This window comes from Rhipicephalus sanguineus, chromosome 4 (genome assembly GCF_013339695.2).
Source record: "Rhipicephalus sanguineus isolate Rsan-2018 chromosome 4, BIME_Rsan_1.4, whole genome shotgun sequence".
Lineage (NCBI taxonomy): Eukaryota > Metazoa > Arthropoda > Arachnida > Ixodida > Ixodidae > Rhipicephalus > Rhipicephalus sanguineus.
Genome location: NC_051179.1, coordinates 33,798,058 through 33,821,599, shown reverse-complemented (window position 1 = coordinate 33,821,599; position 23,542 = coordinate 33,798,058). Strand labels below are relative to the sequence as shown.

The window sequence follows — 23,542 nt, the reverse complement described above, 5'->3', positions numbered from 1 at the left end:
AGCAGGACATCTCGGAGCTTGCTTCGAAGCCGGTACACCGAATTCACGACAACCAACCCCACGTGAAGAATGAAGTGAGGCTCCGTGACTGACGGCGGGCCTCGCCTCGAAGGCGCGGGAGGGAAGGACCTCTTCGGAGTAACGGTATTGCACGGGCCTCGAGAACGCTTGGTTGTCTGACTAGTTTTGTGCAGTGCCTGTTGCCGACCGTGTGTGTACAGGTCGCAGGAATCCATAGTGAAGCGACAGAAACGCAGTCGACGTCGCTTTCGCAAGTGGAACTGAACGCGTCGTGAACCTACACCCCTTCTAACTCGATGACATTGTGTGAAAGAGTGCGCGTCGTTTCTGTGTCTGCTGTTCATTGTGCAGTACGATATGGTGGACGTAGAAACGACTTTGTGAACTGATACACCCGGTAAATTCATCAGGGCCGCGTTGAGCGAAGGATCAGGTCCCTGGAGATTTTTGCTCTTATGAAAATTTGATCTCGAGTGATAATATCTTGAACGACTCTTCGCAAACATGTGTTGCAGGCCTCTAAGCGAAGTCATTCAGCGTGTTCACTAGCGTGAATTAAATCAACGTAACGCGTTGTGAAATCAACCGAACTATTAGCGTTTAATTGAAGCACGTCTTCTCTGTTTATGTAAGCGAACACTGACCCTAATGTCTGCCCGCGCTTCGTCGACGCATTCTTGAGCGAGTTCAGTTTGAACACGTTGGCACAAACGGGGATCATTGACGTCTGTGTGTTCTAGGAGTGGCTGCTCGTCGCTTCAAGTGGAAGCTCATCCCCTTTCGCGATTACACCGCAACATCTTTCGACTCCTCGCTTCTAGTCTTCATACGTATATACTCTCGTGCGGTCCCATCTGGATCGGACCCGAGGAAGACATGCTTCCCTTAAATGGATGCGAGCTAACAGCACCGTCAAGACAGTGGATTACGGCGTTGTTGGTGGCGACAGCCTGTTGCTTGTCGCATAAAGTGGTGCGCGCCGCCGAGCGTCAGTTTACGGATCCTGGTTTTATGGGCGATCGCACTACAATAGTGGAGCTCTTCGAATGGGCCTGGCCCGACGTTGCCCAGGAGTGCGAAGACTTTCTCGGACCGTTCGGTTACGGTGCTGTGCAGGTACGTATATAAAGAATGCATGCATGCTGCACGTACTTAACGGGAAAATAAAGCTTCGCGCGCACTGAATGAAACATTCCACCCAATAATTGAAGTAATAATGCAACAGCTCGTAGGAAACTCCGACTCGTGGTTAGCTCCGATTCGGATACGTGCCATAAGCAGCTGTGTTCTCAATGTGCAATTGTTCAAACGATTCAGATAAGGTTCGTTGGCTCGAAAATAAACGTATAATTTTAGGGATTACTAGAAGCATTCTTATTAGGCTTAGACGTAATTCGAAAGCGTAATGAATCAATTTAATTGCCATGCTTGCAACTGCAACTCCGCATTACAATCTTGTGTCGTAACTCTGTAATATACACCAATTATGGCGTGTGAAGAAATGGGGTACATTAGTTAACAATCTACGGGAGACAGCTGATTGGTTTAGAGAAGTCTCGCAAGGAGCGCATTTCATTAATTACTGTCGCATTACAACGTGTGCTCGAACAATGGCGCCCTCTTTAGAGCACGTGATAATTCTGTCTATATATTCCTGACACCGCTGACAGGTGTCCCCACCAAGCGAGAACGCCTTTCTGCTCTACACGACCCCTGGCGGCGTGAGCGTGAGGTCATGGTACGAACGCTACGAGCCTGTCAGCTACCGCATCGCGTCGCCCAGTGGTGACCTGCAGGAATTCGCCGACATGGTGCGCAGGTGCAACGAGAGCCACGTGAGGTATGGCCGAGTGTTTATTGCCAGTTTTCTTCATTAGCGACCAGAGACGTGATTAGGCAGCATTTCATTATTCTCGTTGGTTTGAAAGGTCAGTAACTTCCAGTGAAGAATATAAAATTGCGAAAGTATACACGGAGGCAACGACAGATGTTACTGGACAAAGTATAATATTTATCCAGATGAATTAAAGAATGGCATTGTTAATTAACTGTCCCTTCAAAGGAAATTGTTAGATATATATTGTGTGTGCGTGCGTGTGTTTTACAGCGAAAGCTGTAATGAGATCCCCCACAACGGCCCATTTTGGTGGCGTATAGTTGTCCGCCGCGGCCGCCGCCGATGTCCGTAAGCGCTATCGCGCTCATTGAGAAAAAGGAAATTCAGTATCGAGCGGGAATTGAACTCAGGACCTCTACGGGGCAGTCGAGTATTCTACCACAGAGCCACGCCGGTACTTTAAACTCATTCGCAAAAAGATCCTATAGAGGCGTCATCTCGGGCAAGGAGTCGCGTTAACATATGTAATATAGCGTGGTAGAAGAGTAAGATAACACCAGGCGTCACACAATGCGAATCGCATAACGAGTGGGCGGTTTAAAGCTTCCAACCAATTACAAAAGGCTCAGCCATAATTCTTCATTGTTATCAGCCACTGCGCAAAGGGCACATAATGCCTTACATATGAGTAGCCGGTACGTCGCTTCTCTGCAGAATGGTGAGAAATGGTGGGTACTACCATACTTCCCAAAATTGCGATGACATATGGCGTAGTGGGTACTTTGCAACTGTACATAGTATAGTCGCCATGAGAGAGCTTACAACGGGCTCTAGAAAGGCCGCTCCTCCAGCTTTCGCTGTGACTGTGCTGCGTGTACCACGCAGGCCTAGCTTTTTTAAAGCGATAGCGCTAAAGAGCTCGTTTCGCAGAAATTCCGGTGTCCGTGTCGGCGTCGTTGGTTATGGGCGAAAAATCATCATCGTGTCCGTGACCGAAAAATTGAGAAAGATGCAAATAAAATAAATAATAAAAGTCTTCGGTTCAAGTGACAATCGAACCCAGGCCATCTGCGTGGTACGTAGGTGTTATGCTACAAATCCGTGCCATTGCTTGAAACTGCTTCGGAAGAAAACACTATATGAATGTCATATAGTGGAAGGAGTCTCCTTAACGCATGTAATATTGCGCGGCAGAAGCGTAGAATCGCGCCAGGCGTCAAAACATCTGAATTGCGCAACGAGTGGGTGGTTTAAAGGCCCACCCATTACAAAGCGCTCAGACATATTTAATCATCATCAACTGCAAAAGCATCAACAAAGTGAGCAGCAGCGTATACGTTCATGTGTTGCCTTACGGACGCGTAGTGGGCCTCTCGCTGAAAGGAAGAATTACGGCGTAGTGGGTGCTTAACAACATTAACTTGCAATAGGCATTCTAGGATAGTTTGAAACTGCCAATGTTACGCGCACAGACGTTCGTTTCCTTGCGGCACGGTTGAGACATCCACTGAGAACCGAAGCTAGGCTAGCAATTGAGAAGGCTATGCGCACGGGGCCCGATAACGCTATCGCGTTCTACTCTTGAAGCCGAAGCTCAAGCGTCAGTCAGTCAGTCAAGAACTTTTATTCATAGGTCCTGATGAGTTTAAGCCGCCGGGAGATCCAGGGGGGACATCCTAGCAGCCGCTACCGTAGGCGACGCCCGAGTCGGGGCGGGAACGTGATGGCGTTCCCTCCAAATTTTTTTAATGCGATGGCAGTGAGCAGGACTATTTTCGGATTTCATCCGTGAAGATGCACAACTCCCAGAAGGTTAACCCTGCAGAAGAAGCGTACTTAGTGAAATTAGGATTACTGGTCACCGCTAAAGGGTGATTCGAATGTCAGCGCACATTATGTGCGAGGCTTTAAATGTTACACTGAAATTATTTGGCGCAGTGTTCAATCACGAAATTTACTCGACAAGCTCTGATAGCGACATTGCGTTAATAGTATAAGCTATTGTAGTGACACTGAAGGGACTCGGTAACTATAACGGTGCGCCATGGGTCAGTGCCCAAGATAAACTTCAATCAGCAGTTGGCGCCTTTTTGGAGGGTTTATGCTCTTGTCATCTCATTTCCTTGCATCGTTGAGTGACAGTGACAGTGACAAGAACTTTTATTGAAAAGTTCTGAGGAAAATGATTAAGGCGAGCCGGAGGCTTCCCAATCAAGTTGGTGTACTTCGGTGCGAATAGTCAATAAGTTCGCATTATGAACTATCTGACATACAACGGCTGTCACAGGGTCTTCGTGGACGTGGTGCTGAACCACATGACCTCGAACATCGGCAGTGGCTACGGCTACGACGGAACTGAGTTCAACTCGGAAGCCTTCGCCTACACAGGTGTTTACAGCGCCAGAGACTTCCACTCGCGTGCTGACTGCGGCACAGCCAGTGGTTTGGTTGAGGACTACTCCAACGTCGTACAGGTACGCTCAGCAGTGGGACCTGCGTACACGCTTTCAAGTACAGTTTAAACTCGGTATAACAAACACTGCTATAGCGAATTGCCGGTTATAGCGAACTGATTTCAATGACATATATTCTTTAGATAACGAAACTGAAAACGCGAGAGCCACCGCGATATCGGCTCTAACGAAGAAATATTTGACTCGGGCGAGTCTCGAAACTCGAAAGGTGGCATAAAAAGCAAAGTAATAATAATAATAATAATAACAACAACAACAACAACAATAATAATAATAATAATAATAATATTAATAATAATAATAATAATAATAATAATAATAATAATAATAATAATAATAATAATAATAATAATAATAATAATAATATGGTAGCGAAGCGTTCGAACTTGGTAATGGGTCGTCCTCTCGAGCACCTTCTAGTGGGTCGCCCTCTTCGGCTCGAAGAGAACGCAGCTCGCGCTGAGAGTCGGCCCCGCCTTGACTGTCGCTGTATCGTCGAGTATCGTCGCCGCTAATAAACCTCTTTATAATTTGGTGGAGAGTGCTGGGCCTTCACAACAACTTCGGCCCTCCTTCGATGCCCCTGGCTCTTCGATCCCGTACCCTGCCGCCTACAATGCCTCAAGACGCCTCCCAGCAAACGCCCCCGCCCGCACCGACCTCATGTCCTGGTGTCCCTCGTATTCGCGACCCTCCCGTCTTCACTGGCGCCGATGGTACCGACCTGGAGGACTGGCTCGCGATTTACGAGCGCGTGAGTGTCCCCAATAAATGGGACGAGGCAGGAAAATTGACTAACCTGGTTTTCTACGTCGCGGGTGTGGCGGGCCTGTGGTACAACAACCACGCATCCGATCTTACGATGTGGTCCGACTTCAAGACCGCCATTATCAACGTGTTTGGCCGCCCTGCCGTTCGTAAGCTGCAGGCCGAACAGCGCTTACGTGAACGCGCTCAGCAGGCCGGCGAATCCTTCACCAGTTACATTGAAGACGTCCTCGATTTCTGTAAGAAAGCCGACGCCACCATGTCTGAGTGTGACAAGATCAGGCACATCATGAAAGGCATCGACGACGACGCCTTCACCACGCTGCTCGCCAAGAACCCCAGCACAGTGGCAGAGGTCATAACGCTCTGCCAAAGCTATGAGGAGCTGCGCCGGCAGCGGTCGATGACCCGTCGCTCTCCATCACGCGACGCCGAGCTCGCTGGCTTGTCAACCGTACCCGACCACTCCGCGTTGCTCGCAGAGATGAAGACATTCGTGCGCGAGGAAATCGCGCGCCAGTTCTCTCTCTGCTGGACTTTGCTCGCCCTCCGTACCTCAACAGCCGTCGCCCACCCTTATGCCTCCCCTCCGTCGAGCAATCGAGCAGGAATTCGCGGAGGTAATGCCCGAGTACCACCAGCACCATCCGGCTCCTGCACCTTTGAGCTACGCCCAAGTTGTCGCAGGAACGCCCCCACCAATCGCTACGGCTGCCCCACACATTTACGCCGAAGCCTCCGCTCGACCTCACTCTCTCGAAGCGGATGTACCGGTAACCTACGTCGACGTCACGCACAGGCCACGACTGCAGCCCACCAGCAGCCCTATCAGCCCTATCAGCCCCCGTCAATCCCGTCCTGCACCATGGGCGGGCCCTGCCCCAGCGAACCGATGGCGCACACCTGAAAACCGCCCCATATGCTTCGCATGTGGTTATGCCGGCCACGTGGCGCGCTATTGCAATCGCGTGCAGCCGCCTAGAGACGTGTCGCCTGCCACCAGCCAGTCGAACCGCCCATATTACGACCCACCTACGCCTCCGTCGCCGACGTCTCGCCCAGCTGCATCTACCCACCGTTCACAGACACCACGACGCCGCTCGCTGTCACCGATGCGGCCACGTCCGGTCCCACGCGATCAGGAAAACTAGTCGTCGCAGTCCACGAGGCAAGGGCTGCGACGCTGTCGAACTGCGAAAGCCCTCAGCGAAGCCCATCGAACGTGATAGACGTTTTTGTGGACGGTGTTCGCGCATCTGCCCTTATCGATACTGGAGCCGCCGTATCCGTTATGGACGCTAAACTAAGCCGCCTGCTACGAAAAGTGACGACGCCACTTTCCGGGCTCTCCCTCCGTACAGCCAGCGCCCAAAGTATTCACCCGACGGCAGTATGCACCGCCCGCGTCATCGTTCAGGACGCTCTGTACGCCGTCGAATTCATTATAATTTCTTCATGCTCTCACGACGTCATCCTGGGATGGGATTTTCTCGCCCGCCACGACGCCGTCATTCATTGCGCACCAGCCGAAACAGAGCTCTCACCATTTTCAGATTTGACGCCGGCAGACAGTTCATCGGCTGCGACCAAGGTATTCCTCAAAGACGACATCACAGTTCCTGCAAATTCGTCAACGGCTGTGTCAGTCTATTGCACCGGTCTCTGCGACGCCGTTGCACTCCTTTCTCCATGTGACCGCGTTTTCACTAGGAAAGGCTTGCTGGTGCCATTTGCGACCGTGGAAATCACTCAGGGCGACACGGATATTTTTGTGACCAACCCATCCCCGTTCATTGTTACGTTGGTGCGAGGGGAATGTCTCGGCAGAGTGGAACCCCTCGAAGACGCACAAGTTATGGACGCACCCGACGACACGCACTGTCCCAGTTCCCGTATGCTCAGTGCTGTTTCCACGTCCGATTCGTCACCTGCTGATGTGTTTAGGTCCTCCATTGCTGACAACCTCACATCGGTCCAGCGTTCCCAACTTCTCTGCCTGCTGGAAGAATTTCGTTCTTCTTTCGATATCGGGCAAACTTCTCTTGGCCGCACTTCCGTTGTTACGCATCGCATCGACACTGGCGCCCAACCACCACTGCGGCAACGTCCATATCGCGTGTCTCCTGCAGAACGTCGGGTCATTAATGAGCAAGTCGACGATATGCTTCGACGCGACGTTATTCGGCCCTCGGACAGCCCATGGGCGTCTCCCGTTGTTCTCGTTGCGAAGAAGGACGGTTCCGTGCGGTTCTGTGTGGACTACCGACGGCTCAACAAGATCACTCGCAAGGATGTTTATCCGCTGCCGCGAATCGACGACGCGATTGACAGCCTGCAAGGAGCCGAATTCTTTTCATCTCTTGATCTGCGCTCGGGGTACTGGCAAGTGCCCATGGCGGATGACGCTCGACCGAAGACAGCCTTTGTCACGCCCGACAGCTTGTACGAGTTCAACGTCATGCCGTTTGGTCTGTGTAATGCGCCAGTGACCTTCGAGTGCATGATGGACACCGTTCTGCGCAACTTGAAATGGCACACGTGCTTGTGTTACCTGGACGACGTCGTGGTTTTCGCTCCGGACTTCTCCACGCATCTCCAACGTCTGCGGCATGCTTTGACGCGTTTGCGCAACGCCGGCCTCCAACTGAATCTGAAGAAGTGCCGATCTGCAGCACGGCAGCTGACAATCCTCGGCTACGTCGTGTCCAAGGACGGAATCCTTCCCGATCCGACCAAGCTTCGGGCCGTGGCCGAATTTCCCAAACCTACGTCCGTCAAAGAACTGAGCAGTTTCGTAGGACTGTGTTCGTACTTTCGACGCTTCATACGAAACTTTGCCACCATCATATCACCGCTGACGAAGCTCCTTGGAGGTAACGGACCCCTAAAGTCGTGGTCGTCCGAGTGTGACGACGCGTTCGCAAAGCTCCGTCGTTTGTTGACGTCTCCTCCCATACTACGCCACTACGATCCTACGGCCCCAACGGAGGTACACACGGATGCCAGCGGTGTAGGCCTCGGCGCTGTCCTTGCGCAGCGCAAACCAGGGTTCCCCGAATATGTCGTGGCATACGCAAGCCGTACGCTTACCAGAGCCGAGACCAATTACACGGTCACGGAAAAAGAGTGCCTGGCGATCATCTGGGCCCTTACAAAGTTTCGACCTTATTTGTATGGCCACCCATTTGATGTCGTCACCGACCATCATGCACTATGCTGGCTGTCGTCACTGAAGGATCCCTCAGGCCGTCTCGCCCGCTGGGCACTTCGCCTGCAAGACTACGACATCCGCGTGCTGTACCGCAACGGACGCCAGCATGCTGACGCCGACGCCCTCTCGCGCTCTCCCTTGCCTGACGACAATGCCCCTTGCTCAGTATCTCACATAGCTGTTGCTTCAATCGACGTTCACACCATCGCTACAGCGCTAGGATAAATGGATCACCTCGCTGATCGACTTGCTCACTGATCCGTCTGCAACACCATCCACTCGCGCGTTGCGTCGTCAAGCCCACCATTTCGCCGTTCGCGACGACCTACTGCACCGACGCAATTACGACGCCGACGGCCGCCAGTGGCTACTAGTGATACCCCACTGTCTGCGTTCTGAAATATGCGAGGCCTTCCACTCTGACCCGCAATGCGCGCACTCTGGGGTATCCAAAACTTACCACCACATTCGACAACGATACTTCTGGCGAGGGATGTACCGCTACGTGCAGAAGTTCGTTCGCTCCTGCCTCGATTGCCAACGCCGAAGACCTGCAACGCACGTGTCGCCAGCAGATCTACAACCATTACCTTGCCCTAACCGTCCGTTTGGGCGCGTGGGCATCGATTTGTACGGACCACTTCATCTGACTTCGGCTGGTAACCGCTGGGCCATCTTCGCTGTTGACCATTTAACGCGATACGCCGAAACCGCCGCCCTCCCAGCGGCTACAGCGCGCGATGTTGCCTCCTTCCTACTACACCGATTCATACTGCGTCACGGACCACCCCAAGAGCTTCTCAGCGATCGAGGCCGTGTCTTCTTGTCGGAAGTCGTGGAAGCAATTCTCAAAGAGTGCCATGCTGTTCACCGCAAAACTACTGCTTACCACCCGCAGACGAATGGCGTAACCGAACGCTTTAACCGCACGCTCGGCGACATGCTCTCAATGTACGTCGCCGCCGATCACACCAATTGGGATGCCATTCTGCCCTTCGTCACCTACGCCTATAACACCGCCCCTCAGAGCACTACTGGTTTTTCACCCTTCTTCTTACTGTACGGAAAGCACCCGTCGCACACCATCGACACGATACTTCCATACAAGCCGGATCGCTCTGAATGTGCGCCTATTTCTGCCACAGCCAGACTTGCTGAGGAGTGTCGTGAGCTCTCCAAGACCTTCACTACGCATAACCAAGAGCGGCAGAAGAGCAACAACACCACTTCTGCGCCCGCGTTCCTCCCTGGAGCGCTCGTTTGGCTCTCTGTCCCTACCACTGCAGCTGGCCTCTCTTCCAAACTCCTGCCCAAATACGAAGGCCCCTACTGTGTCGTCGAACGCACATCCCCAGTCAACTACCTCATCGAACCCATCGAACCGTCTTCGGACATGCGCCGTCGAGGGCGCGACATTGTCCACGTGGAGCGCCTGAAGCCCTACCACGACCCCCTCATAGTGACTAGTTGCTAGGTCGCCAGGTGGCTCCCTTTTCCTACCCGGGGGTAATTCTAGCGAAGCGTTCGAACTTGGTAATGGGTCGTCCTCTCGAGCACCTTCTAGTGGGTCGCCCTCTTCGGCTCGAAGAGAACGGAGCTCGCGCTGAGAGTCGGCCCCGCCTTGACTGTCGCTGTATCGTCGAGTATCGTCGAGTATCGTTGCCGCTAATAAACCTCTTTATAATAATAATAATAATAATATTAATAATAATAATAATAATAATAATAATAATAATAATAATAATAATAATAATAATAATATTAATAATAATAATAATAATAATAATAATAATAATAATAATAATAATAAAGAGAGGAAGAAGCACTTTTTATTTTTTTATATAAAGCATTGAATGAGCAATAAATATTGAAAGACAATTCACAACCACATTTTTTTTAATCGTTTGAAAAAGTTGTGGAAATGCGGGTCTTCCAGCGCAAAAAAAAAAAAAACAGCGCATTTGATTACTTGCGCCACCGTATGAATCGAAGTTTGAAATGCCACAAGGATACAGGTAAGGATTACCTTGTTTATGGTGTTATAAGGGTTTGAATCCTAGAATAACGCGTTTTTGTATCCAGAATTTTGCGCGATCCAGACACCTGACTTGTCAGATTTTCATATCGACTGTTACAACAAATATCGCATATAACGGCCTAAATTATGGTCCCGATTATGCTACTTCGTTATAATGAGGTTCCGCTGTAGTATATTACGAGAAATTTGTACGAAATTTACGCGAAAGTTCACTTTTAATGCGAGCCCGGCGTTATGTACATCTTAATGTCATCTAATGCCTTATTATCAATCCTTGCTTGTTCCGCTCTATAGATATTTGTGGGTAATATGCGCGATGGTCTATTCTCATTCTAGCGAAATTCTCGACAAGCATTTTTAAAAGTTAGAGAATGTAGAACATAGAGATATCGACCGATGTCAATTTCAGAGCTAAACCACTGCCTCCAAAGGTAATAGTTAATTTAGTTGTGCGCGCGCGCGCGCGCGCGTGTGTGTGTGTGTGTGTGTGTGTGTGTGTGTGTGTGTGTGTGTGTGTGTGTGTGTGTGTGTGTGTGTGTGTGTGTGTGTGTGTGTGTGTGTGTGTGTGTGTGTGTGTGTGTGTGTGTGTGTGTGTGTGTGTGTGTGTGTGTGTGTGTGTGTGTGTGTGTGTTTGTGTTTGATCACTAATTATATTATTCATGTAAATAAATTGACTTTAATGTTTCTATAGCTGCTTAGTACGCGAGTCTGTTACAGAAGTCAATGCCCCTGTAGATTCCGCAGCGAAGGAATTGAAAAACTAAACTATAAAATCCCTCATGTAAAATATTTTATTAATCTTTTAGACTCTCTGAATGTAGGCTCACGTACATTTCCCACCTTTATTATCAAAAATTTTTTTCATGCTGAACCGTAGATATGCCTTTTATAAATTAATCCAAAAAAACGGCAGGAAGGGGAAAATGGAAGCTTGCGATGTAAAATTCCGTAAACAGGGGGTGGGTGCTCGAGCCGACGTTTCGACAAGTAGACTTGTCTTCTTCAAGGCTGGAACTGATTTGTTCGAGACTTGTGGAAACGTCTGCTCGAGCACCCACCCCTTGTTTACGGATTTTTTTATAAATTCAGTATGTTTCACTATGTGGAGAGATTTCTATATGCCATATAAAACTTTCACTGAAATACCAACAACACATTCAAAGTTTCCCATTGACTGCCCTTGATGGTACTTGGAAGCGCGAAAACACAAGATACAGAAGAAGAACTAGACAAGATGAGCGCTCAGACTGTCCTTGTTTAAACACAACCAGCACATAGACACTTAAGTTGCGCAAAACAATTATGCATGAATAATTAATAGCCACTGTTTAAAACAACGTTGAGGACGACGCAGCGAGCGATGGAAAGGAAAATGATAGGTGTAACCTTAAGAGACAGGAAGAGAGCAGAGTGGGTCAGGGAACAAACGGGGGTTAAGGATATCATAGTTGAAATTAAGAAGAAAAAATGGATGTGGGCCGGCCACGTAGCACGTCGGCAGGATAACCGGTGGTCATTAAGGGTAACTGACTGGATTCCAAGAGAGGGCAAACGCGTGAGGGGAAGACAGAAAATTAGGTGGGTAGATGAGATTAAGAAGTTTGTAGGTATAACGTGGCAACAGAAAGCACAGGACCGGGTTGATTGGCGGAACATGGGAGAGGCCTTTGCCCTGCAGTGGGCGTAGACAGGCTGATGATGTTTAAAACAAAGTCTGTATCAATAAATTTAGCAGCACCTTGTCCATTTGTAAGACGATATAACTTCGTAGATAATTAGAACAACGTCAAATATTTTTCTCATCGGGTCAGCCTCTGGCTTTCACATAATTTTTCAATGCCATTTTGACTACAAGTATCATTAGCATTCTACATAATATTTTTTCAGTCTAATTGGACTGCCATTTTTTGTCAAACATCGTTAAAAGAGCATAAAGAAACACTAGCTTCAAACCTGAATAGATAGAAAATATAGTCAGCCTCTTACTCTTTAAAGGGACACTAAAGAACAAAACGATTTTTCTCATATTAGTATAGCACTTTTTCACGATGCCAAAAACACCACGCTTGCTACGAGAAGACGCTTAGTAAGCGAGAAAACGCGCAGAAACAAAATATGGGCGACGACGCCACCTAGACGTTTCCGCACCATTCGCCGCGACGTCACATGTTTTGACGGCGCCTACGGGACTACGTCGTTCGTAATCGGTAAAAATGAAGTACATTGTCCTCTGAGGGGGCTATAGACTTAGCATACCAAGTTTGGGGTAATTTTGTTGAGCCATTGGCGCCAAAATGCGATAAGTAAACTTTGAAATCCTCGCCGTTATGCGGGGAACTTTCGGCGCGAAATTTAAAAATGAAACTTTGAACTTCATTTTCTCCTCTATTAATAAACTTATGATGGCGAAATTAACGACATTAGAGATCTCAGAGTACAATTTATCCATATAAACCGATTCATTGTTTCTCTTTATTGTCCCTTAAAGCAAGGCCTACTCTCAAACAGATTGAAAAGAGGGTAAACGCGAAAGTACATGAACAAGCGACTCCCTTGTTCTATCAATAAACAGTGCATGCCATGCTAAAGTTTAAGGAGTGCCACCTTATTTTTTGATGTCATAGTTGTCTACAATATCGATGATGTGCAGCTGCTGCCTCATGAAGATTAGTACAAGCTGAGACCAAGTTTGTCAATTTCGCCGTCGTATTATTCTTTCAGGTACGGAACTGTAAGTTTCGTGGTCGTGCAGACCTCAACCACATGCTCGAGACCGTCCGCTCCAGCATCACTAACTACCTTAAGCAGCTGCTGTCGCTCGGTGTGAGCGGCTTCAGGATCGACGGTGCCGACTACATATGGCCATCAGACCTGAACGTTATATACAAGCGATTGAAGGAACCGGACGAGGCAAAGTTGGAGATCTATGAGAGCGAACCTGCTCCATATAGAATGGCGGAGACTCAATTAGACAGTGAGTCGGAAACACTTTCGGAGACTCCCTCGGACACTCCATCTGAAGAACCCTCGGATACACCCTCGGAGACACCTTCACAGACTCTCTCAGAGACTCCTTCAGACACTCCCTCGGACGCTCCCTCGGACGCTCCCTCGGATACTCCTTCGGACACTCCCCCGGATGCTCCCTCGGATACTCCCTCAGATATTCCCTCAGATACTCCCTCGGACACTCCCTCAAATACTCCGTCGGAGGCTCCTTCAGACACCCAGCCAGACAGTCCATCGGATACCCCCTCCGATGCACCCTCTGATGCACCCTCGGATACTCCTGCCGTGACTGCGGAAAGGACTACAGCGGACACCGAAACTGCTACGAACGTGAGAAAGCGAGATACGACCGTTGAACAAGGTGGCGAAACAGTTACACCTCCGCGCTTGGCTTCGCATTTCGATGGCCCGTTCATTTACCACGAGATGTCGACGCTCAATTTGAGCTGGACTGAAGAGTACGAATATATAGGAGCAGTCACAAACGCTACTTTCTTTAAGACGTACGGTAAGTATACTGAATTTGCAAAATTACTTTGCAGTTAGCTGATTTACAATCTATAAAATGGGAAGTAGAGTCTTCAGTTTGGTTGATGAAGGAGAAGCAAATGTTAGCACTAGTTCCCTAAAAAACGTGTTTTCAGAAATTTAAACGTCTTTTTTGTCCCTGTAAGGCACATCAATTTCAACCGCTTTGCATGCGCACCCGCCGTATCAAGAAACACTCTAATAAGGCAAGTTTCGAGCAAGCATCGACGAAAGCCCGGTTTATATGTTCTTTGCAGAAACGTTGCTATCGTGGGGCATGGCGGTTCAGGAACCTCCTCTGGGTTCTACTTTGTTTAGAACTTCACAACAGGACATATGTCAAAACAGCCATGAAATGGGCTTATTGATGGCCGTACTTTCATATTTTGCCATGTCCGAAAAGATGGGGAGAACACTGAGACAGTTTGCTTGTCCTCGTCTTCCCATCTTTGTGTTTCTTGCGCATAACGCAAGAAAACTTGATGAAAAGACTAGTTTGCTCCTGATCGACCATTAGAATATTACAGTGGTGCAGTAGGGAATATAGGAGCAGAAGTAAAAGCGCGAAATGATAACACAGAGTAGCGACGCAGAGACAGCTAATCCCGGCTAGTATTGGCTAATAATGGCTAATAATGGCCAATATCGGCTGGTGTTGTATGTTGGTTAAGTGATGCGATTACAAGCAATGCTTATGCTCATGTTGAAATGCGCTGAGTATGTCCGTTATTGCCATACTAAGAGGACCTGTCATACTAAGCGCATTTCAACATGAACGGGCACCAAGTGCTTTGCTAAGTGCTTATATACTGTATGACATTTCCCCAGTAAGGACTCTGTGTCATTTTTTTTCTGTCCTTCATTTAAATAATGTGGAATAGGCGTGTAGTACACCTCTTTCAAACCTTTTCACACGCTGCAGCCAACGCGCTGAACAGGGTGCGAGAGCGCCCACTGAAATCTCTGCGGCCGTTCATCATGGAAGCGAAAGGTGCCGGTGAGGCTGCTCAGGTGGTCTACGTGGACAGTCACGAAACTCAGCGCGGCATTGATGTGACCGACACCGTGGGCGACGTCGTCACGTACCGGGATCGCAAGCGACACGTGTTGGCCACCGTGCTAATGTTGGCACAGCCGCACGGCGTGCCGCGAGTAATGAGCAGCTACGCTCTCGACGGGAAGTTCGAGACGTACGTGCCTCCCAAGATGCTGGGACCCCCGTTCGACCACATGTTCAACACCCAGCCGGTGCTCATGAGGGAGAACTTCGAGTGCTACAATGGTTGGATATGCGAACACAGGTGCGCTGTCTTGTTCTTGTTGTGCACTGCTCGTTTGCTTCTCTGTCTTTCATGTGGAGTATTTGGGGAGTATTTCTGCCACGCAACTATAGATAATCGTCATCTAGCTTGCTCGCGTTTCCTTTCTTGAAAACCCGGCTCTCGCCACTTTCCTATCAATAAATGCTATGTCACACTGATAGCGCGCACGCCGTTCGTGACCGGGAAGCAAGCCGGGACCGCGGTGATAACCCAAGGAAAGTACGCGAGGTGCGCACATGGCAATTATAGTTGTGCGGCGGAAATACTACACACAACTATAATTGTCATGTAGAGAAAAAGTATGATAGTATGCAATGCCAATTTTAACCCTGCGGATGTCTCAAATGCTGCAGGACTTCAAACATCCGTCCATTTCTTAGGAGGCGAATTGTACAGAGCCTCTACCTGAAATTCACGTTAATTCTGTACGCGTACACGTAATCATACTGAGCCCTACGTTCCGCACGTCCGCCTCGGCAACACAGTGTTTAAGGCGCTCGGTTGCTGACTCGAAAGTCGCGGGTTGGATCCCGACCGCGGCGGTCGCGTTTCGATGGAGGCGAACTTCGATGTCAGTGCCCGTTAAAGAATACCAGATGGTCGAAAGTTTTTCGCAGCCCTCGACTACGGCGTTTCTCATAGTCATATCGTGGTTTTGGCACGTAAAAGTCCAGATATTACTGCGTTCCGCACGCTGCTGCAAGTTCTTCTGAGTCTCTGGAACTTGATACGAGCACGCTATCTGAAACGCTGAGATGGCACGGCATTTTTCCCGCTGCGCATGCATATATACCCGCGTTGCGCCTGATGAAAACGCTGACGGACAGCTTTCGCAGCATTCCCAAGCATTGCGAGTGAGCTCCCGCGATGCGCCCCATTATATCACCTTCAACAGCGTTATACGCAACCGCCTGACTGCGCACAATCTTCATGCGTTTTCTTACGATGTGAAGTATATGCGCAGTTGAAATGAAGAAGAACGCACAGAGAGGGGGCACGTGCCTAGCATTCAGAAGACACTCATTTGCACATGATAGCTGTTTCGTCGCACACAGCCAAACACTGCTTCTATTGATGCATTCTATTTTTTTTTCTCGATGTGAGGAAAGGCGGTTCGGAAGTCATATAAGCTTTAGAAAAAATCTCTATCTGCGAATTTCTTCATGAACATTGATCAGCCGTTTTTACGTGGAGGAAAGCTTTGAAAACACGCAACCATGAGCCAAGGGGATGAGGGTTCTCAAGCTGGCTCACTAAGGCTTTCTTCTCGCCCTCCTACATCGCTCAATAGGAAACAATGCGTAATTATTTAATTAATTAATGTCATAACAACAGATAAAGAAGGCAAGAAAATCATAGGGCACATTCATGTAGGCACAATTATAGCAAGCCAACTGATAATGAAGCCAATAAGTGGTGGCCCCTGCGAAAAGGGAGCGTTATTTGCAAGCATAAAAAGTTATTTGCTGTTTTTAGTTGAAGTGAGGAAATTGTGAGATACAGGAAAATGAATGTGGACGAAAGGACAACTTGCTGCCGGTGAGAACCGAACACATAACGTTTGCATTAATCTGGAACTGAACAAGACGCTGAGTAAAATGCAGTTTACCCATTCCGTATTTCGAAACTCTACAAACAGGAGCAGCTGTCTCAATTTTTTGCAGCGTTTACTAAGACGAAAGCCTTAGATGCCTCATCAAGCACGAAAAGTGCCCGTCAGTGGCAACACGAGTGATGCCAAAAATCATCATCGTGTCATGACGTCAGCCCATGACATCAACGACATCAACATGAGGTAACAGATCAGGAATTTTTGTGACGTAACCACACCACATCGCATTTTCATGGAGGGCCTGATCCCAGGTGCAGAAAGCTTGCAATGCCTCCGATCCCAGAGGTATAGTGCAAAACCGTGATATGTGCAGAAAGCTTTCGTGGGCGAGGGGGGGGCGGTCAAGACAATCGAGTGAGAAGTAAAAGATAGCTTTCTCCTTCCAGTCATCTTAGGCGAATGCGTAAAAAAACACCACGAGTTTTTTTTTTTTTGTTTTGTTTTGTTTTTTCGCTGTACAGTCTTCAGGAAGCATAGTCTGTTTCAGGTGGCTGCCCATCCGTAACATGGTGCACTTCCGCAACTGGGTGGGTGCTGCGGCCGCCGTCAACTGGTGGGACGACGATGCGGACGCCGTGGCATTCGCGCGCCTCCAGCGCGGCTTCGTGCTCGTCAACAACGGGCTCTCGGTGGTGCGCGGCTTGTTCAACACCACGCTGCCGGCCGGCTACTACTGCGACGTGCTGAGCGGCTCCCGCCGCGACACGCGCACTTGCTCGGGTCACGTAGTGCGCGTGCGCCCAGACGGGTTCGCCGAGCTGAGCGTCGACCCGGCGGCCGAGGTGCCCGCCGTCGCCTTACATACACAGGTGAGTCGTGGCACCAAATCAATCAATCAATCAATCAATCAATCAATCAATCAATCAATCAATCAATCAATCAATCAATCAATCAATCAATTCATCCATCGGCACATTTTTCCTTTTTTTCTTTGGTGAGGCGGCCGGGCAGGGACACGTATATTGTTGCAACTGCAGTAAAATATGCAAGTTGAAATCATTGTCTCACTGGCACGCATAAGTTATGCAATGCAGTTCGTGCGAATGCACTTTCTTCATTTGTTTTTTGTTTTTGCTAATTTTGCGACGGACGGTAAATGCTGGGACATAGAGTTAGGCGCTGTCTTCGGGGCCCTGCGCACACCCATGACTAGGCCTAGGAGTCCGTGAAGCCCTACGTATACGAGATGGGCCTATAGTGCAGAACTTTGCACCTGCAGTTTGCATGTAACTAACTATCCTACAACCACAGGTTTGTGCCTTGTATTGCGTACCTATACCGTCTAAGTGGAAGAATAAGCGCTTCATAAAAACGCGGATAAATGAACTTTCAGACAAGCACATGCCCATTCGTATTCAAAGCTATTCTATAATGTGATGTGATATGACGTACGAAGAATATTCAGGCAATCATCTTTTCTTCGCAGGAGAGAGTCTTCCCAGATTACGTCTAAAGGAGCCCGGCACCACGAAAAAGTAAGTATAAACCTGCCATAATATCCCTCATAATCACTATGATTTCAATTTATTACTTGCGTACATATTGATATAAGTGGTCACAGCTCACTGGTTCAATTTCGAGTTAGGCGGTGTTTTTGTTGTCTTCATCTCTTCTGTTGTGTCTGTGTTTGCAGTGCACGCATACACTCTTGTATCGTGAATCCTTACCAACTATGTCAACTTTCTGTCATTCTAGGCGCGTAGGTGTGATAGAAGGAAAGGTTAATAAACAGCTGAGCGAGAGAAAAAAAACCTTTTAAACCACGCTCGTCTCTCATTGATCTCATGACACCGTCAAATGAGAACGGAAACCTTGTTTTAAGGGTATTGAAGAACTGTAACTAAGTGCGTGAGCGTTGTTCCAGGTTCCTTTGCATGGATTTGTGCTTGTTCTTTTCTTTGAGACGGCAACTATTCTGAAAGAGAAGAGCAGTAGCCGGTGCCTAAAGTTGGCACCAACCTCTCCTTGTAGTATACACTTAATAAAAAAAATAACAGCAGGTAGTTACATTTCTATTCATTTAAGAAGGGCTCATTCACATGGTTGTCTAGCCATTGTAACGCTGTGGCATTATGCTGGGTCATTTCAACTACTGCACGTTCCTTCTTCGTTATAAGCGTAAATCTCAGCATAGACAACTCAGCTGGTTGAGAGAAGGACTTTTTTTTTAATGCGAGAGGGAATATATGCAACCAGAATAGCCAAACGATATAATGCAGGCGCGCATATTCGATCAAAAAAGAATAAGCTGTCCACTTCGCAGCCGCACGGGGAACGCTGCTATCTGAATGGATACGGTCAACTCCACACTGCTCAATGCGTAACCACATGCTTCTCTCCCTGAAACTCTTATCCAGGTCTCTGCGACGGACACTCCGGGAATGAGAAGAACGGGCTTTGATCGGCGACCTTGTACTTGGCCTTCTCGGTTTGGAGTCGAGGAGGAAGAAGAAGACGAAAGAAGCGCAACGCTGTTCAGTTTGCTCTGTCCACATCTCGAGGTCTTCCGACCCCAAAATAAACGTACCGCTTGCCGACGTCCCAAACACCTCCTTGACCCGGCTCCTTTTTTTTTTTTTTTCGTCGTGTGTGCGCGTGGAAAACACCGGCGGTCTCCGGGCTGGACAAGACCGTTTAGTTTTTTGGTACACGCGGAAAACCCTCTTCAAGAGGGCGTCAAAAGGTAGGGGAGAGGGAAAACAGTTTACGATGAGGACAGCTGGAAGGAAGGGGGGGGGGGAGGGAGCTTGCGGCCAGGCCTTGCGGGTTACTGCAGTTTAGGCTAAACGCTCCGGTTTTGAGGGGCATGACGGAAAGAATATAGAAGGTATAAGATCGCGCCTTGTTTTGATCGAAGAGTTTACACAACACCTTAGCTAAGTCCCCAGAGTATTCTCCCCGCGATCCGGCGTTGTTGTCTCCTTTCCTTCAAGGTTTCGGGCCACCCACGGGTTCGCATACGACTACGCGCTTAAGTTCTGTCACCCCACGTTGACATCGGTCAGGGTCATGAAGTGTTTGTTTCCGGGCGGACGGCATGCAAAGGATGCGGGTAAGGGTGTCTCGGTGTCCTGCTCCTATGAGTTGTGCCTCTTTTTTGTGTTATTATACTTTTCAAACTGTTGCAGCCCGTGTATGGCTGCTTCCTCTACTCATTTGTATCGCGTCACGAAGAGCTCACGAATATGAAGAAAACGGCGGCGGGGCCTAGACGATGGAAGCTTTTCTGAATACGAGAGCCGCTGCTGAAGGAGATTAAAACACCTTGAATGAGTGGAAAACCGCGCGGGCTGCGGTCGACCCGCGGTCTGAGGGTCTCCGGGCGCTTGGCGATGCGGAGGCCCGACAGACCGGAGCAGGACGTCCCGAACGAAGGAAGTCGGCGGTTTTCCTTCCGTACTGAGCGCCCCATTGTGGACAGCGCACTGTTTCCTGCTGGAACTGTATGAGGACGGAGTGTTCCAGTTAAAGAGAGGATGCATGCGGAAGGAAGCGGTGGAATGCCGCAGCGCGCGTTTGCAAAGCAGGAACTTGACTTCCGATGTCGTATGTTGCCAGCTGTGTTTGCGCTTTAATAACGTCAATTTGTAGGCTATCTTTTGTGCGCACGTGTATTTGGAGAAGCCTGAGGAAGTAGTCGGTAAGCGAGATCAAAAAAAAAGAGAGAGAGAGAGGCCCTAGTAGTCATTATTACGTTACTGCGCACCACTTTGAGGACGAAGACTGAACCACACGAACACGAAGCGCAAACTTACAAGCTGAATTTATTGGACGGACACGTGAAGCTTTCATACAATCGCGTATGATAGTTACAAAAAGCCAAACCGAAAACATTTACAAAAATAGATTTTTTTAATATATAAATATTATTACAATACCGATAAACACTCATGTCGATGAATCACGCACCTATCGCATATCCCTGCATTACAAATTCAGATACTTTATTTCCTTCTGCGTTAGTGCCAAAGATGCCATACTGACGCAGTCATCCCCCAGGCGAACAATCTCGGACGCCTCAATGATTTCACGAGCCATTTGATTATTGTGCCTAGCCCTGTAGTCGTTCTTATATACACTTGTAATTTATTTACGTCATTTTTTCGGTTTATTAATTGTGGGTTGAACAGAAAGAAAAGCGTGGCAATTGGAAAGGGCCGTGAGGATAACCAAAAGAGAAAATGCGGTGTTTATGCTATATTCTACGCAGGAAAATTAAGGGGAGGAAATTTGTAAGCTAAGGACAGCACACATTGAAAGCCAGTTGGTTTTGACTTGCGGTATTCAATAACAGGTGAAGGATAGCGCTTTGTTTGCGTGCTTTTGTCCTCAATTACCTTTTATTTGTTCGTGTTTCGCTCGCATTGCTCACTGTATCACGAATGCAAGATAAGAGAGCAAAACGAGAAAGAACAGGGAGCACATAAAGCCCGTAAAGCCCAAGCCATTATTATAATTACGCTTGTACCCCTACACGACAATCTCATCATTATGTGTTAGTCAAACGTACGGCCACCATTTGTCCCCTTTCGCTGTATTGTCTTCAATTACATATTTTCCCTGTGTGTTGACGAGTGTCTTAAGCTTGGCTAGAAATACAGATGCACGGTGTCATTTTTGCATTGAATAAGTGCTTCATGTTGCTGAACGTTCAAGTCAACAGAATGCATAAAGAAAGAACCGTTGCAAGCATATTTTTGCACACGCACACATGTGTAATACCAACATCAAGCGAGGCGCATCGTTGAGCTAGCCTGTTGTAGCGGACACGGAAATGTGATGCCAGAAAAGGACAACATACGAATTAAGCAAGGTCAGTACTATCCATGACGGCAGGCATAGCTGGCCAACTTAACATAGAACCGAAATAAATCTAAAAATACGTTGCCATCGCTATACTCTGGTAGCAACTACTAACCCTATACGGGTGCTTCGATATCGAAAATTTGCATATTAAGGCCCCATCTTTCGTTCACAGCACCATTAAGCAATAACAAAAGACTCCACAGAGAACAGCGCCACAGCTACACGTGTGACTCCTCTCTCGAGGCGTGCACGATCGCTTCGAGGTCGCTCCGACCGCAGCTGGAGACAAGAGAAAGCGTCCGAACTAAGGCACGACACCGAGTCATACCATCATTTCTCGACGCCAGCTCCGAGGCTAACCGCACGCGGTACACGAGAATGGCCGGCCGCAGAAAGCAACACGTGAAGAGGTGTTGAAGGTACGTTGCCTATATATAGGGGGCTCAAGTTGCGGGTCAGGGACAGAGCCGTCTATCCCGTTCGCCTGCATGCGTATATGCACGGGGTTCGCCGGAGATATCTTTCCCGTTTGTTATGTAAACGCGGAGGCGGTAGCCCCCGCTGCGCGGTGAAGATGTCCGCTCGAACGACTTCACTGAAAGGAAGCGTCGCCTTCACGCGGGCGCCCTGAAATATTTTGACAGCAGAAAGGGGGCAAGGCTCGCGGTCGAGCGACGCCAGCGTGCACCCTTTGGTTTGGGCCGAGGCTGTTGCGTTACGCGCAGGCACCTTCTGGCATCGGCCGGACCCTTTCTACCTCCACTATCCTCCCAGAAACACCTTCCCTTGAGGTTCCAGCTCTTTAGATCGGGGTCCCGTCCGATTCCACGGCTGTGTAGGAGGAGCCCTTCTTTCCCGTAACGTGTGAACCTTCTTTCTCATTGCCACAACAACGCGGGACAAACGGAGTTTCACGCCACACGTATCCAAAAGAACTGACCGCACCGAATGGCTGCCCAGAAACCCGATCTAATGCGGCGGAAACCTGGTCGCTTCGCTCCTTTTAGCTATGGTCTCTCACAAGACTACCCTGCATAGACCATTCGCACGTATGCGCAAAGCAAGAAGTTTCGTGGTTCTCTCAGTCTGTTTACCCGTTGCCGCTTGGCCAGCGCGACAGAAGAGAATCGGCGAGGCGTAATGACGCGTTCAGACAGTGGAAAGAAACACCCTCGATACGTAGGCGAGAAGCGAATTCCGAGGAGTATGCACGTGCATTTGTGTCGTCGACCCGCGCGTGAACACCTCGAAGCGCGAATCCGAAACTGTCGCACGTTCCTGTTCGGCCAATCGAGGGTGCTGCATATCTTTTGTAGGTCGTTGTTGTACTTCGATCCTTGACCGCATGCCGAAATCCGATGCAACCTTTCTTTCATCGCATAGCCAGTGTGACTACTATAGAATACATTTCGGAATCCATCGCTGTTTTCACGGTTTCATGAACTCGAAGTGTCTGATACTGTGCGCTATTGGCGGCGAGATCGACCTATAGGTGACAGCACCGTCGCCGCGTTAGTGTGGAGAGGCCGTCGGCGGCGCGTATACAAATGCACACATCGGCGCTTCGTTGTGAGCGGTTTGAGCCGATCCTCGGCGAATAAAATGCGTTGATTGCAGCTTACTGGTAATATATACGCTCTTCATTGTTGAATCGATGCACGAAGATCATCCAACGTTACTATTACTCGTGACAGAAGCGCAATCTGCCGATGAAAGGGATGCTTGCCCTGGAGATGGTCTGCGCTTATGCACTTTATGACGCTTTTGGCTGTTTTCTGTGTACGAGGTGGGCTTGTGGTCTGTGTACTACGCACTGCTGTAGCACGACTAAACTATTTAAGTGTTTCTTGTTCATTTGTATACCAGCCAGGGGCGTAGACAAAAAAATTCTTCGGGGGGTTCAACCATACTTTATG

At 48.8% G+C, this 23,542-nt stretch overlaps 1 protein-coding gene across 2 annotated transcripts in view; it reads left to right on the top strand.

Annotated features, from left to right (window-relative positions):
• The first annotated feature begins 843 nt into the window (after positions 1 to 843).
• LOC119389741 (alpha-amylase 4N-like) overlaps positions 844 to 23,542 on the top strand; it is a 294,142-nt gene continuing 271,443 nt past the window's right edge. Inside the window, exons 1-8 of one of the 2 annotated variants that reach the window (XM_037657113.2) lie at positions 847 to 1,137; positions 1,692 to 1,861; positions 4,146 to 4,332; positions 13,071 to 13,866; positions 14,809 to 15,187; positions 17,308 to 17,629; positions 18,247 to 18,295; positions 19,178 to 19,356. In XM_037657113.2, the coding sequence (XP_037513041.1) occupies positions 898 to 1,137; positions 1,692 to 1,861; positions 4,146 to 4,332; positions 13,071 to 13,866; positions 14,809 to 15,187; positions 17,308 to 17,629; positions 18,247 to 18,273 (2,121 nt within the window). In that variant the 5' untranslated portion in view covers positions 847 to 897 and the 3' untranslated portion in view covers positions 18,274 to 18,295; positions 19,178 to 19,356. Of the gene's footprint in view, positions 1,138 to 1,691; positions 1,862 to 4,145; positions 4,333 to 13,070; positions 13,867 to 14,808; positions 15,188 to 17,307; positions 17,630 to 18,246; positions 18,296 to 19,177; positions 19,357 to 23,542 lie in introns of those variants that run through there. The other variant, XM_049414532.1, reaches the window with a different exon arrangement.